The sequence below is a fragment of the Acinonyx jubatus genome, chromosome D1, assembly GCF_027475565.1.
Source record: "Acinonyx jubatus isolate Ajub_Pintada_27869175 chromosome D1, VMU_Ajub_asm_v1.0, whole genome shotgun sequence".
In the NCBI taxonomy this organism is placed as follows: Eukaryota; Metazoa; Chordata; class Mammalia; order Carnivora; family Felidae; genus Acinonyx; species Acinonyx jubatus.
In genome coordinates, this window is record NC_069390.1 from 106,088,916 (window position 1) to 106,104,940 (window position 16,025).

The 16,025-nt window shown below is 37.4% G+C and overlaps 1 protein-coding gene across 3 annotated transcripts in view; it reads right to left on the reverse strand.

The window, feature by feature from the left end:
• The window catches only part of DDX10 (DEAD-box helicase 10), a 276,223-nt gene that overhangs the window by 241,649 nt on the left and 18,549 nt on the right, over positions 1-16,025 (reverse strand). For all 3 annotated transcript variants that reach the window (XR_008290714.1, XM_027036452.2, XM_053204134.1), the window contains exons 5-9: positions 13,861-13,981; positions 13,045-13,234; positions 9,364-9,490; positions 4,965-5,127; positions 3,279-3,363 (exon numbers count right to left, since the gene is read on the reverse strand). Coding sequence is in view for 2 of the 3 variants with exons in the window: in XM_027036452.2 (XP_026892253.1) it covers positions 3,279-3,363; positions 4,965-5,127; positions 9,364-9,490; positions 13,045-13,234; positions 13,861-13,981 (686 nt within the window). In the remaining variant the exon portion in view is untranslated. The remainder of the gene's footprint in view (positions 1-3,278; positions 3,364-4,964; positions 5,128-9,363; positions 9,491-13,044; positions 13,235-13,860; positions 13,982-16,025) is intronic.

Genomic DNA, 16,025 nt, shown 5'->3' on the forward strand with positions numbered 1-16,025 from the left:
CACTGCTGTCTAAATCACTCACAAAGTCTGAGTGCCACAAAATGCAGCCAGGCAAGACTCAGCTGGAATATAATTATATATATTTTATTATATATTTTATATTATATACATACACACACTCTCTCTGATATATAACTCACCTTTTGTTTTAAAGTAAGCTCTAGTCACAGTGGGGGGTTTGAACTCACAATCTAGAGATCAAGAGTCTCATGCTCTACTGAGCTTCCAGGAACCTGGACTCTCACTTTTTATATTTAAACTCCCAAATGTTTACATATGACCAGTTACATATAACTCACATCTTCCATCCACAGACTCCTACTCCCCAAATAAAAACATTCAAAAAAAAACAAAAAAAGAGGAGTATCCTATGTATACCTACTTACTCTCCATTCCCCAATTTTTTATTTTCAAATGGGCATTTTCCTAAGAAAATGGAAGAGCCTGGTTTTTTGAGTACCCAAAACTGCAAGCCCTAAAAACAATCATTTTTAAGTAATGCACCACAGATTACAGCTTGATAAAATTATATTCCTATTCCTTGCCTTCCCTGTCTCTAAAGGAGATCGTTTTGTTAAAAGAGATGTGGATGGTTAAAGAAAATAAGACAAAAATTTTCCCAATACTAAGGATCATGAGAATTTTAAGTGAATAATACATTAAAACAAAGTACTTCAAGACAAATGCCTAAATCACTATTTTCACTTAGCTAAAACACTTTGAAAGGAAAAAAAAGATTCCCCAAACCTTAGCTATTCTGCCACAAAGCACTGAATTCATTTTTCCATATTCATATATTATAGCTCACTTCCACAAGTAACCACTATCTGGCAACCCAGTTTTAATTACAGCATAAACACAGGATTTTAATTAGTTTCAAATTCTAATTTAGCCTTTATTCAATTCAATTATTCAGTCTCGTGGCCCAAGAAACTTTCTAATTATCTGTAAGCCCATTAATGGCAACTTTTAAACTGCAATTTCATTATTTTTTTATTAAACTGCCCAAGAAAAAATAAGTATTGCGTATCCTAAACATTTCCACTGACTACTCATCTAAAAGAGTCAATTCAAAACATTTTTAATTGGTTATGAGGGATCAAACAGACTTGTATTTTAAAAATTAATGACATTAGAAATTGCATTACAACAGTTTTTCAAATTAGTATTTTCTTTTCAAATACAATCATGATGTTGTTGTAGCTCCTTTTCATCTCCAGTCATTAGGACCAATTTAATGTTCACCCTGGCATGTTCAGCTACAGAAGATTTTTAACAACCTCTCTGGGAACGAAAAACCCTGAAATATTCCTCTTCGGTGAACTGTTTTCTGATGCAATGAGATGTCCAATCATCTTCATTAAGGAAGAATAATTTTAAAATGCTATTTATAAGTGTTCCATAAAGAAATCCGTTTCCCCTGTCTATGTCAACACCACATGGTACAACTAACACTAACACGCCTGTGTGCGAGGCTACATCCCACTTTCTCTAAAATGGAAAATGTGTGCATGGGTACAAACTCATACATGCCTCACGTTTACTGAGAAGAGTTAAACAGCAGAGGAATTCTCATTCCGCCAACCACTACTACTTACGACTTCTGAACATCTCACTACGAAAGATAACCCAAACATGTACCCGACACAAAGATCACTGACATCACCACCCATCTTCCTATAAAATGGAAAACAAGCCTGCTCATCTACCCAGGTCCCTTTTCCTTAACCCCATTAGAAACCAAAATGTAACCACTTTACAGGCAAGTTTGTCTAAAAGCACCACAAGCACTATATAGAACCCAGTTCTAACTCCACTGTTTATTCAAATTATATTGTCAACTACAATAAAAAGACTTACTTTTTACCCTGTAGTACAGAAATTCTATTTTAAAAATTTTTATTTTTAATGTTTGTTTATTTTTGAGAGAGAGAGAGACAGAGAGAGAAACAGAGCACAAGCAGGGGAGGGGCAGAGAGAGAGGGAGACACAGAATCAGAAGTAGCCTCCAGGCTGAGCTGTCAGCACAGAGCCCGACGTGGGGCTCAAACCCACGAGCTGTGAGATCACGACCTGAGCTAAAGTTGGACGCTTAACCAACTGAGCCACCCAGGCACCCCCATAAATTCCATTTTTAAATAGCTTTATCTTTCACTATTGTAATATTCACTCCCTCCATGCTGGTCAAAAGAAATGCGTTTGAGTGCATTTTTATTATAGCCCATGTTTAATGGCTATATATCTTTATTTAAAGATAAATGTGAATCAATCAAAAATGTTTAAGCAATCAAACATGTTACAAAAATTACTTCTCAGAAGGACAAGCAGCACCTGCAGAAGGACATGAAAAACCTTCACTGCAGCTAAAACATGCAACAAAATCTACCAGATACAGCCAAAAAGAAAAAAAAAACTTCTTTAAAGCTGCCCAAAACTGTGGATTCAAAGAAATTTCAGTGTCTAGAAATTTACTAGACAAATGAGGGAGAGAGGCCACTTGGGGCTGTTTGCTGAAAGGGACACAGGGCAAGCAAAAGAGGAGGAAAATCACTGCTTAGAAGATGGTCTAAATCTTGGGTCTAAAGATCCTTCCATGGGGCGCCTGGGGTAGCTCAGTCAGTTTAAATGTCTGACCTCGGCTCAGGTCATGATCACAGTTCTTGAGTTCAAGCCCTGCGCTGGGCTCTGTGCTGACAGCTAGGAGCCTGGAGTCTGCTTTGGATTCTGTGTCTCCCTCTCTCTCTCTCTGCCCCTCCCCCACTCAGGCTGTGTCTCTGTCTCTCTCTCTCTCTCTCTCAAAAATAAACATTAAAAAAATTTTTTTTAATAAAAAGCAGAACTGCTGCCCAGATAGACCAAGAGTTGGTGTCTCTTCCAAGAGTTGGTACTTCCATCATCAAGTACAAATGTCTCACCAATAACCACATTATAAATATTCATCCAGTTGTGATAAGGTAATAAATGGTACAAGGTAAATCCAAAGACACAGTCTGTCTGTGGCCAATCATAATCACTTATAACCCTGCTGTGATTATTTGGACTGTTTCCATTTCCTAACCGTTACACAGGTCAGTAAGATGAACATCTTTATGTAACTTTACCCATCTCTCTTTTCTTAAGATCAGTTTTTAAATGTGGAACATGAGGCAAAAGGAAGAACTCTAAGGTTTTGGTAATTATTAACACATGCTATCCAGAAAGATGCTTAACATTTAAAATTCTACCACGAGCAAACATCTCCCAATTGCAACAGCAAAGAAAAGAGCCAGCACACCTACCTGGCAGTTCTACCTGCTCGGTGAATGTATGTGTTGGCATCCTCTGGACAATCAAACTGAAGAACCCAATTCACAGCTGGGAAATCTGAACAGAAGGAGCATCAAGTTAGGAAACTAGTTGCAAGGTCTACCATGCCATACTATTTTTATTTTACATTATCATTTACTAGGACTTTCCATCACATCAAACTGATAGATATCAACTGTGAACTTTATTAAAAATAAAATTAACTACAGGAACCAAGAGATAATAAACAATTCTCCATTGACAGAGTGAACTAAAATCAATGACAGTGTTTGAATACAAAGATTCTTTTCTATCGGAAACAGAAGAGATTGCTTCGTGTCAGACAAATAATAAAATTTTAATAACCTAAAAGAACCCACTTTTCATGGGCTCCTAATGAACTATAAAACTGGTTTCCCAATTTAAAGGAAGGAAACTTTACTTTTCGTGCTATTCCCATCTCCATTCAAATTAATGATTCTAAGGCCCTTTTCTCACTTCTGACTACAGAAGTTTTCACTCATTTCCAGATATCCTGTTCTCAATTACTTGAAAGAACTACCTTTAGTCATTAGGGGATTTTGCTGTGAGAATTTTAGATCAATTTCCATAATAGAGAAAAGGGCTGATAAGTCAAGGAAGAGGAAGAAAGATCTGGAAAGAAGAGTGTCAGGATGACAAATATGCATGAGGTTTATGGAGCAACCAGCGTGGGTAAGAGCTGGAAATGGAACTTGCAAGAGAGGGAAGAGAGAAATGGACCGGGTTTGAACTGGTAGCAAAGAAGGTATGGGACATCTGCTAGAACATTTGAGAAAACTCATACAGACAATCACAACAGACAATCACACAGCCCAGACAAGGTAAATACAAAATGATGATTTTACCAAAAGTCATGGTATAACAACAATACAAGCCAGAGAGCTTGAAAAACATGTATACTTGACTACTGCCTCCAGTCACATGTGAGTGAACATATATAATGTCTGAGATACACTTTCAAAAACTCCAAGAAAATCAAGGAGACAGGAAGAAAAAGGGGATCATGGAAAAGATGGTTGTCAAAGCGGGGTAATATACCTGAGGGTACCTTAGATGTATTCTTCATGTATGTTTAAAATCTACCACAGTAATTAACATAAAACAAAGCCACTGAACAATTTAAGTTACCACCTACTTACTCTCTTGTCATGTGTTCTGATCTCTACTTCCTGTAATTACTTCCATACCCCATCCCACCACCACAAAGCCACCAGCTGTAAAACGGTATCCCAGTGGCTTTCTGAAACTTTAAACACATTAAGTATGCTTTGAAAATAAAAACATTTGGTGAAAAAATGGGATTTCAAATTTTCTTGTTAAGTAAGTTGTAATATTTTATCAAGTTTCCAATTTTCAAAGAAACATAGAAAGGTGTCTTTACACCTTTAATCCACCTTTGATTCTGTGGGCTGCTCAGGATTCTAGGATTATTACCATAAGCAATAAACACAGAAGGTGAAAATACAACCAAAATTTTCACTGATGTATCCTTAATCATATTGGTTACCAATTTACTTATTTTTCTAAGAAAAAAAGGCCCAATCATTTGAGTGTAACTATACGAATCCCCAAATCCATCCATTTATAAGCAAATTCCATATGCCATGACCACAAAATCTTTTCTTCTAAGTTCTCACCCAGCCCCCTGGCTGCAATGTCAGTAGCAAAGAGGACTGCAGCCTTCTTGCGGACGAATTCATTGTAGACCTCCATCCTTCTCATCTGCTGCTGCCGGCCGTGCAGCGCAAGGATAGAGATCCCAGGACGTAGCCGACAGAACACCCGGTACAGGTACTGGACCTAGGCAGTAACAGAAAAAGGAGTTTGGTACTTCCAGATAACAGCAGCAGTCAAGCAAACTCGGGAGATTAACAGCAAACATGCTTTAAGGAGCACAAGTTTCACCAAACAAAAAATGTAGGGCAGAGAAAGGGAAACACAGTCTGGAGTTGTGGTCTTCGAGCACTTTTTGCTCACATTATTTCCTGTAAGAATTTTTTTTTAATATGCTGCCCTTAGGGGCGCCTGGGTGGCTCAGTCGGTTAAGCATTCAACCCTTGACTTTGGCTCAGCTCATGATCTCACACTTTGTGAGTTCGAGCCCGGCATGTCACATCGGGCTCTGGACACTGACATCGCAGAGCCTGCTTTGGATTCTGTCTCCCTCTCTCTCTGCCCCTCTCCTGCTCACTATGTCTCTTTCAAAATAAATGAAAATTTTTAAAACTTTGTAAAAAATGCTCCCCTTACATTTCAACTTGACAGCTGACATTTTTTCAAGTGTAATGAGTTGCAAAAAATGTAATTTCTGATATATCGTAAATATGGAGAATTTAAAACAAACTTCTTACACACATATCCAGTAGATTCTAAGTAGCAGAGCGATCTGATACCTACGATCATTTTTAAAATATGTAAAGATTACGAAGGCCATGCCTCTGTGAAAGAGAGCCCCTCAACTTTGCTGTGACCCTCAAACTGCTATAAAAAAATCAAGTCTTTAAATTTTTTTTTTATTTTTTTTTTAAACATGTATTTATTTTTGGGACAGAGAGAGACAGAGCATGAACTGGGGAGGGGCAGAGAGAGAGGGAGACACAGAATCGGAAACAGGCTCCAGGCTCTGAGCCATCAGCCCAGAGCCCGACGCGGGGCTCGAACTCACGGACCGTGAGATCGTGACCTGAGCTGAAGTCGGACGCCCAACCGACTGAGCCACCCAGGCGCCCCAAAAATCAAGTCTAAAAAAAAGTGAACACAAAATAAAATCCTCAAGAGAAAGAAATTTTGCATTTCTTCTCCTCCTTGAACTTTCATGGCAATTTCCTGACCCCACGGAATTTTATCTTAATAGTTTTATGCTTCAAAGTCTTTTGATTATCTTATCAATATTTATGACTTTCTACTATAAAACACTGAATATCAGTTTTAATTTCTAATCTCCTGTGGCCATAAAGCTATTAAAAATTCTCAGACTAAGCTATTACTACATTAGTATATAACTGACCAGAACAAGAAATGTTAGAATTTGAAAAAAAACAAAACAAGAAATACTGATAGACACAATAATTTTGTTATACAACACTGGAAGTTATTATAGCTCTTCATAAATGGAAGTAAATGGAGCTGATTATTGGCTCTATTCCTCTTTGGTTTACATATTAATAAATAAATACTACTTGAATGGTAGACTGAGGCAGAGTAAAGCATCATTTTATTCCTATTTTCTCTTTCTAATGTGCACATTAAGAAAATCCCTTCATGAAATTACAGAAAATTGGACTCGAAGGACGCTTGTGCACTGCTGGTGGGTATGCAGACTGGTGCAATCGCTGTGGAGAACAGTATGGAGGTTCCTCAAAAAATTAAAAATAGAACTACCATATGATCCAGTAATTCTACTTCTGGGTATTTATCTGAAGAAAACAAAAACACTAACTCCAAAAGATATACGCACCCCTATGTTTACTGCAGCACTGTTTACAATAGCGAAGATAAGGAAGCTGCACAGTGTCCATCCAAAGATGAATGGATAAACACATACACATACATACACACACACAATGAAATATTACATGGGCATAAAAAATGAAATCTTGACATTTGCCACAACATGGATGGAGCTGGAAGGAACAATACTAAGTGAGATAAGTCAGAGAAAGATTTGTACCATGATTTCACTTAAGTGAAACCTAAAAAACAAGCAAACAAAAGACAAAAAACAAAGAAAAAAAACACTCTTAAATACAGAGAACTGGTGGTTACCAGAGGGGAGGTAGGTGAAATAGGTGAAGGGGGATTAAGTACACTTACCATGTAAGCACTGAGTAATATACAGAATTACTGAATCACTATGTCATAAACCTGAAACTAATATAACACTATATGTAAATTACACTGGAATTTAAAAAGTAAATTTAAAAAATAAAATGTAGGGGCACCTAGGTGGCTCAGTCAGTTAAACGTCCGACTTCAGCTCAGGTCATGATCTCACAGTTTGTGAGTTCGAGCCCCGTGTCGGGCTCTGTGCGGACAGCTCAGAGCCTAGAGCCTGCTTCATATATTGTATCTCATTCTTTCTCTGCCCCTCCCCCATGTGTGCTCTGTCTCTCAAAAATAAAATAAACGTAAAAAAAAAAATTTTTTTTTTAAAGAAAAAAAGAAAATGTACTAGAAGGAAACTTAACTCTTTTAACTCCTATAAAATAGGTCAAAACCATGACAGATAAAATTTATAACAATCCCATCAGCTATTAAGTCCATTAAGTCTCCTCACAAATTTTGTTAAAAGTTAAGAATGGTTGATGGGCATCTGGGTGGCTCAGTCAGTTAAGTGTCCGACTCTTGATATCGGCTCAGGTCATGATCTTAAGGTCATGAGATTGAACCCCACATCAGGCACCGCACCGAGCATGGAGCCCGTTTGGGACTCTTTTTCTCACGCTCTCAAAATAAATAAATAAACAACAACAACAACAAAGCAAAGAATGGTAAGGCCAGTGAACTGCAGAACAACTTGGTACCATGTTCTCAGAGCCATTCACTTTCCAAACAACGAAACCCTTGGTGCTAGGAAGGCTCTAATGGCCTGAGACAATGCACCAGTAAGAGTACAGACAGACGGACTCATGGCTTTGTTCTGCAGGTTTAAAAGGGCCACCATGAGAAGGGGAGAGGGGAAAGGTGAACCTGCGGACGACAGATGCACCCTCAGGCAAACCAATCTCAAAAAAGTACATATGCACTCAGGAAGTGTCAACTGAGTCCATGAAAACTTGCTGCAGTCTGCATCTCCTGAATCAAAACTGTCCTTGGATTCCTGCTCTTGACAAAACTCGGTGAGGTGGATGACTTCCCAAGATCACTCTGGCTAGAATGTGTGATAACTATAAGGAAGGAAAGTGCGAGAATGAAGACAGCAGCCAGGATTAGGAGAAAGTCAAGCATGTGTGAGATTTAGTTTTGGCCTGAGGTGTAATGAGAGGTGGTCGAGCTAATGAGAGTTACCAATATATTGACTATGAGATGAAGACGTGCGATAATTAAGGATTCAGTCATCTGAGATGGACAGAAAAGATCTTCAGGATAGGAAATCTTAAATCATTTTTCATACTTTAAACTTGAGATACTCAACAGGAAATCTCAAGACACTCAACAGGAAATCTCTAGTATTCAAGTGGATACACAAGTCCTGGGCTCAGGAGAGCGGTCAGAGCTTGAGATGTCAATTCGGCAGTTGTTAGAACACAGATGGCACTTAAAACCATGGGACTGAAGAGGTTTCCTAAAAAGAGTATGCACCAAAAAAAGGACAGAGTACAACAGACAGACCACTATTATCTTCCCTGTAAGCTGGAGAGAAACTCACTGGCATATTTATCAGGCTAAGCACTCAAAAAACTATAAACCTAGAATCCACCTACTATATGCCAACAACTATATATCATTAAGTAATCTGAAATATAGAGAAGAAAGGAACATAAAAATCAAGGTCCCTCCCTCTTTAAGGGAAGAGACTAAGTTTCCTTATTTATCACTGAATCCTTTATTCATAGCAAATGACTAATGTTAAAGAAATGTGTAACTGAATTAAACACATAAACACTCTAGAAGGAGAGGAGAGAAAACAGCTGATTATAACACAGGGATTGGCAATACTGGAGAGGGACCTCCAGATGTAACATTTGAGCTTAGCCTTAAAGGACATTCAACACTCCCTCAGCATTAGTGTAAAGGGGTGCAGGCAGGGCACTCCAGAGATCACCATGATCAAGGACACCGAGGCATGGAAATAAATGGCACATTCAGGTAAGAATTCCAAGAGGGTGGGAGTCAGATTATAAACACCTGCAGTTCATCCAGTCATTCAATGGCGTGATCTGCCAATATTCACGGATGGACACCATGCTTATCTATCATGTTCCTCACCACATCTAGCACTGTATTTATCAGAATAGAAGAAATTGCTTTTTATCTAACTGAAATTTGCTATTTTAAAAGGGATGATTCAACAAGAATTACTTAATCATTCAGTACCTCTTTACAACTGGAGAAAAATACAATACTTTTCTTCTTCAGGTGGCTTCTCAAAAAGGAATACAACACACTTATTTTTTGCTGCAGCTCGCAAACTATGTAGTTCTGTTCCAAAGTGGCAGGGGTGCTTATGAAAATAAGAGGAGGAAATACATTAAAAACATGCCACATTGGTTAACTTTGAAATCCAGACCCCACCAAAAAAAAAAAAATTAGAATAAGAAATGATTAGCAACAGCATGGCTCTCCAACAAATTTCTCATACACACACATACATATACCCCAAAAGAGAACTTCTTAGGAGTCAGAACTAGAATTGGATCATCACAATTTTGCAAATCCTAATGAAACCATGGATCTAGAATAATCATCACTGGCTCCTAAAACTTTTAAGATTAAAAAGCTATCCTTCCTGTCATAAAGGTATTGTTTGATTCAGATTCATTCTTTGGCCTGTAGCACTAACAATGAAAGCTGGATTAAATATAAATCAAAAAAACTGAAGGCATCAGAGATCAACCAAGGCAGCTAGGACTTGAGGTGCTAAAAAAGAAAACAGACATGCCCTGAGGCAAGCCCCATATTCATCCCCACATTCATCCCCACCTTCCCCTCAAAGCATCTGTTGATTTGCAAGACAGATAAGAATTGGGAGTAACACCCTGAGGCCTACACACATCAGCCCAAGATCCTTGAGAGCAGGAACCATAAAACACTGAATCTTAAATTCTTCATAGGATCTTCCCATGAAAAGTGGGAGGAACTCCTAAACTCAACACACACACACACACACACACACACACACACACACACACACACACACGCACACAAAGCAAAATGACTGAAAACAAACAAAAAGCAACATCCAGGAAGCTGAGAGCTGAGCAGAGACCCTGGCAGCCTCAGAGCTATGAGGTTCAGAACTTGCCAGAGGGGAAGGGCTCTGGAAACACCCAGGGCTTTCAGCTGAGACTTCCAGAGGGCTAGATCTCACAACTCCAGGCAAAACAAAAAGAGAATAACCCCAGAGTCTACAAGCCAGGATAGCCCAGATCAAGGTCATCTGTCCATACCACATCTATCTGCCACAAAAAAAAAAAAAAAACCATCAGACACGGTTTCACTAAGAACCGAAAACAAGAAAATCTTAAACGATACACAATACCCTCAAAAGAACAGGAAAACCATCGGCTAACTCTGACATCGGCTAATTTTGATACAATAGTAGTTAGAACAGAAATGTATCTTTAAAGAAAAAACCTGCCAAGATATCTTCCAAAAATGAGGAAGAACTAGAGATGTTCTCAGAAAAGTCAAAACAGAATTTTTCCACTAGTAAACCTGAACTAAAAAAAAAAAAAAAAAAAAAAAATTCTTTTGAACACAAGAAATAAAGAATATTTGGATAAATATTTGGATAAAAATTATTTGGATAAATCTAAATAAATACTGATGTTTCAAAAAGTATTAATAACAGCTTATGGAATTTAAAGTGTGTGAAATTAAAATACTTCACGATGAAGACACAGTGGAAAGGGGTAAAGAAACTTAAAATAATGGGATAAGGTAAATGTCAATGAACTAAATCTTCCAGTTACAAAGTAATGATCACACCTGATAACTGCTTGTAAAGTCAAATAAATCTAAAATGTAAGGCTGTATATAATGTAAGGAGTAAATGGCCAGAGAAAAAGATTCACCATGCAAACACAGACCAAGAGAAATTTACTACAAGGAGACTAATATCAAACTAGACTTCAAGGCAAAAAGTATTAGTAGAGATAAAGAACATTTCATAATGATTAATGACACTAACAGGAAATATAAAATTACTTTTGCATGCGACTAACAACATAAGCTCAGAATAGCCATTTCAATTTTGAAATGCTTCATAATTCACCACAGATTTCAACTTATATTCACTGTAAAACACAGCAAATTACAATGATTCAAAGAGAACAATTTTTTTCTCAAAAAAAAAAAAATCATTAGAAGCGCAATTTCACTGCAACAGCAACATAAAGAAACCACCCTATTATACCTTTTCTAAGTACATTCTGATATACAACTTCAGAAAGATCTAACTTTTTAAAATTATTTTTCTGGTCCTGCACGATTCTAGAGTAGGTATTCTATACTACCTTAAAAATTTTCTTGACCGTGATTTCCCCACGGTGTATTAACCAAGTTAATGGCTAGAGAAGAAACTTCAATAATGATATGAGACAAAATTCACAAAAGTATCTGCCTTCTGTGGTGCTTCTGGTGAACTGTACATTAGAGAGTACTACAGTCATTATCACATAACCTGCAACTGTCAATTGTCATTGGAGACATGGTTTCTGAAAACCCCATTTCTTCTAAGTGATACATTTCAAAAATCACTTATAAAATAAACAGTATTTGCATTTGTTTTTTTCTAACTCTGATCTACAGATAATAACCCACTGTTACCTACAGAAATTGGTAACAAGCAATCTATGTACAATTACCCTAAATCATGCAGTTTTTAGATGTTACCTAATGACTGAAAAATTTGTATCTGGTAAAGACACTAAAGAGTTGTGAAAATAGGCAGAAAGCAAACAGCCAAAAAAAAAAAAAAAAACGAACAAACGAAGAAAACCAAGGGGAGCCTGGGTAGCTCAACTGGTTAAGCGTACGACTCTTGATCTCGGCTCAGGTCATGATCTCAAGGGTTGTGAGACTGAGCCTGTTTTGTTGCACACTGACAGCACAGAGCTTGCTTGGGATTCTCTCTTGCTCTCTCTCTACCCCTTCCCTGCTCTCTCTCTTAAAATAAATAAACTTAAGACAAAGAAGAAAAAGAAAATAAAAAGTGACTCTTTAGATTATTAATTGTACCAAGAATTTCAATAGCTACCTCAATACAACGTTACAAACAGCAACCACTGTCTACTCCATAGTGAGCTAAGGAGGAGATAAGGAATCTCTTGCTATGCCACTCCGAGTTCTTGAGAACCAAGTTCATCCACTGAGAATGCCTGGAAGCATGGAGTCTGGCCTCTTCTAGGGCTTTCTTTAATCCTAAACATTTATTAGCTGAACAACATTAAGGTGGGCCCCAAGGCCCATATTCCCAGTATTTAACAACTTTCTAAGAGGATAATCCACCATTTTCCCCAATCTATTCCTTCTCAGACTAACATTTCATAGCAAGAAATCGAAGATAGAGATAATCCATATGGAGACCTTCAACACATATCTACTTATGTTCACTAGAAAACATTTCTGCAAGTCAAGCATGTCCACAATCGACAGTGATTCATACCAAACATACAAACACAAACTTCCACTTGTATCAAAATACACTTTGAAACCTACTTCCCCCAACCCATTTCCCACACAGCCATACAACCCCACCACCCCCCATTTTATGCAGGGGTAGTTGTTAACAAACACCTGTTCACATCTTACAGAAAGATATGTGTTCCTCAGACCACATGAGAAATATTGCACTAGAGTATTCCCACATTTAAAGGTCCATCAAATATTTAAATAATTGTAACATATTTTACTATACTTTCCATATCTTATAACACATAAAATGACGTCTAGTTTCCTAAAAAAGGTAGTATTCTTTTAAAATACCAAATTCTTATAGTAAAAAGAACACTGATTTTTTTAATTGAATCAAATATGGCTACAAGTAGTACATACCTGTATTTTGCTTTTTCATGAACCCAGACATACTCAGGGTTTTTCAAACTCAAGCGTGCAAGGTCCTTTACAGATTTGGTTTGGGTAGCTGAGAAAAGCAAAGTCTGACGTTTCTTGGGAAGATTTTCAATAATAGCATTCATGGTATCAGCAAAGCCCATATCCAAGATTCTATCTGCTTCATCAAGAACTAAAAAAAGAAAATTCAAGGTGAATTACAACATTTAAAATATACATTAGGCTAAATGCAATGTAGTATTCAGGACTGGATCCTAGAAGAGAAAAAGGGCATTAGCGGAAAAATCGGTGAAATCCAAGTAAAAGTCTGGAATTTATACAACGGAACAATGTTAATCTTCATTTTGACGAAATATGTGGTTACATGCCACAGTTATGTAAGATGTCACACTAGGGGAAACTGGGGAAAGGGTATAAAGCAACTCTCTGTACTATCACTGTAACTGTAAATATAGAATTATTCCAAAATAAAGACGTGATTAAAAGTATATATACACACGTTAGGTAATATCACCAGAAGCGGACGTATCTTAAGAGATAAATTCCTAGCAGTGTCAGATAAAGAAGTATCTAATTTCATATACAACTACTTATATTCTTCTGACCATTTTGTTTTAAAAAAAAAAAAAAGTCTAGTTGTACTCTCCGGGTTTAGAACCCATATGCCAAAAAATTGTTTCAAGTTATTCTCAGATGTTTTATTGAATCAATATTAAGATTAAAAATGTCTAACATTAAAATTGATGAGGCTTCTCTCCTAAGTCTGAGATTGTTTCATCAGAAATTCATTAGACTTACCTAACATTTGGAGATTGGTAGCATGAAAACATATTGTTTCATCCATGTGTTGAAGAAGCCGACCCGGAGTACAAACAAGTATATTTATGTTATTGATCCTCTCAGCTTCATGTTTCAGATCCTGAAAACAGTTGTTTCTTCTGATTACACAGACACATTACTGAGCAGCCCATGTATCAAAACTATAAAAGCCATCTGCATGTTACTTCTCACAGCAATGTAGATATGCTACAAACAGATAGGATTTCCCCCTTCGATTTCTGCAGCACATCCCAATTTCTGGGCCAAATAAAAGTCCTCAGTGAAGACCTAAAGAGCTCGGAGTGCCTCTAGATTCTTAATTATACCCAGGATTCTGAGGCCAAGAAAAAATTTCCCATGAATGCTCCAAGTCTTCACTTCTCCTTACATCGGCCAGAACCGACTTACAGTAGAATCGTTGCCATTATTTAAGTCAGAACCCAGAGGCACTCTCTGACACCATTCACACTGCACTTTGTGGACTAGGGCGAGGGAACCTGAGCTCTCTACACTCTAGAAGGTGTCTCCTTGAATGTTCGTCATTAAAGCTGGGTGACAGATACACCAGTACGTGAGGGTTTGGGATGGATGCTACACTTCCTTCATGTATGTTTGCATATGAACCCAAGTATTAACTTCACAGTCTAGAAGAGCCTCCAGCACAAACAAGCAGTCCAAGTGAACCAGAAGGTAGAGCAGAAGCTGAGTAGCTGGTTCCACTATCACCTAAAATCAACATTCCTCAAAACTATCTTCTGCTCCAGAAAGCTGGAGTGACCTTACTCAGGTCAAACAAAACTGATTTTTAAAACAAAGACTGTAAGGGTGCCTGGCTGGCTTCAGTCGGTTAAGCGTCCAACTCTTATTTCTGCTTAGGTCATGATCTCGCAGTTCATGAGTTCGAGCCCCACATCAGGCTCTCCACTAAATGTGCAGAGTCTGCTTGAGATTTTTTCTCTCTTTCTCTCTCTCTCTCTCTGCCCCTTACCCATGCACACTCTATCTCTCTTAAAAATAAACATCTTTAAAAAATAAAAAAATAAAACACAGTAATAAAAGAAAAAAAGGGCATTACATATGAGAAGTGTATTGATCGAAGAAGACACACATTTGTAAATATTTATGCACCAAACACAGAATCAGTGAAACAAAAAAAATAACAACAGACATAAAGGGAGAAATTGACAGCAATACAATATTAGTAGGAAACTTTAATACCTCACTTACATCAATGGACAGATCATTTGCACAGAAAATCAATGAGGAAACATTGGACTTAAACAATACATTAGACCACATAGACTTAACAGGTACATACAAAACATTTCATCCCAAAATTGCAAAACACACGTATTTTCCAAGTGTAAAATGGAACATTCTCCAAGACAGATCACATGCTAGGCCACAAAACAAGTCTCAAATTGAAGACTGAAATCATATCAACCATCATAGTGATACAGGCCTACCACAAAAAAAAAAAAAAAAAAAAAAAGAAAGAAAACGGGGGTGGGGGAGTGCCTGGGTGGCTCAGCTGATTAAGCATCCGACTTCAGCTCAAGTCATGATTTCACAATTTATTTATTTATTTAGAGAGACAGCATGCATGCACGCACAAGTGGGGGTTCAAGCCCTGCATTGGGCTCTGTGCTGACAGCTCAGGGCCTGGAGCCTACTTCAGATTCTGTCTCCCTCTCTCTGCCCCTCCCCACCTTGATCACTCGCTCTCTCTCTCTCTCTCTCAAAAATAAACATTAGAAAAAAAAATTTTTAATACCCAAAATAAACAATGTAAACTTTATATCAACAGGAACCAGAAGAAGAATAAATAAAGCCCAAAGTTCTTGGAAGAAAATAAAGATCAGAGTGGAAATAAATAAAATAGAGTCTCCAAAAAAAAAGACAGAAAATATCAACAAAACAAAAACTGGTTCTCTGAAAAGATTTATTTTTGACTGATAAAACTGCTAACCATGCTCATCAAGCAAAAAAAGAGAGAGAAAACTCCCCACAAAAAAAAAAAAAATCACAAATGAAGTTATAACCAACAACACAGAAATACAAAGAATAATAAGAGACAACTGGAATTACATTACAACAAGTTGAAAAGTCTAGATAACAATGGATAAACTCCTAGAAACACACAA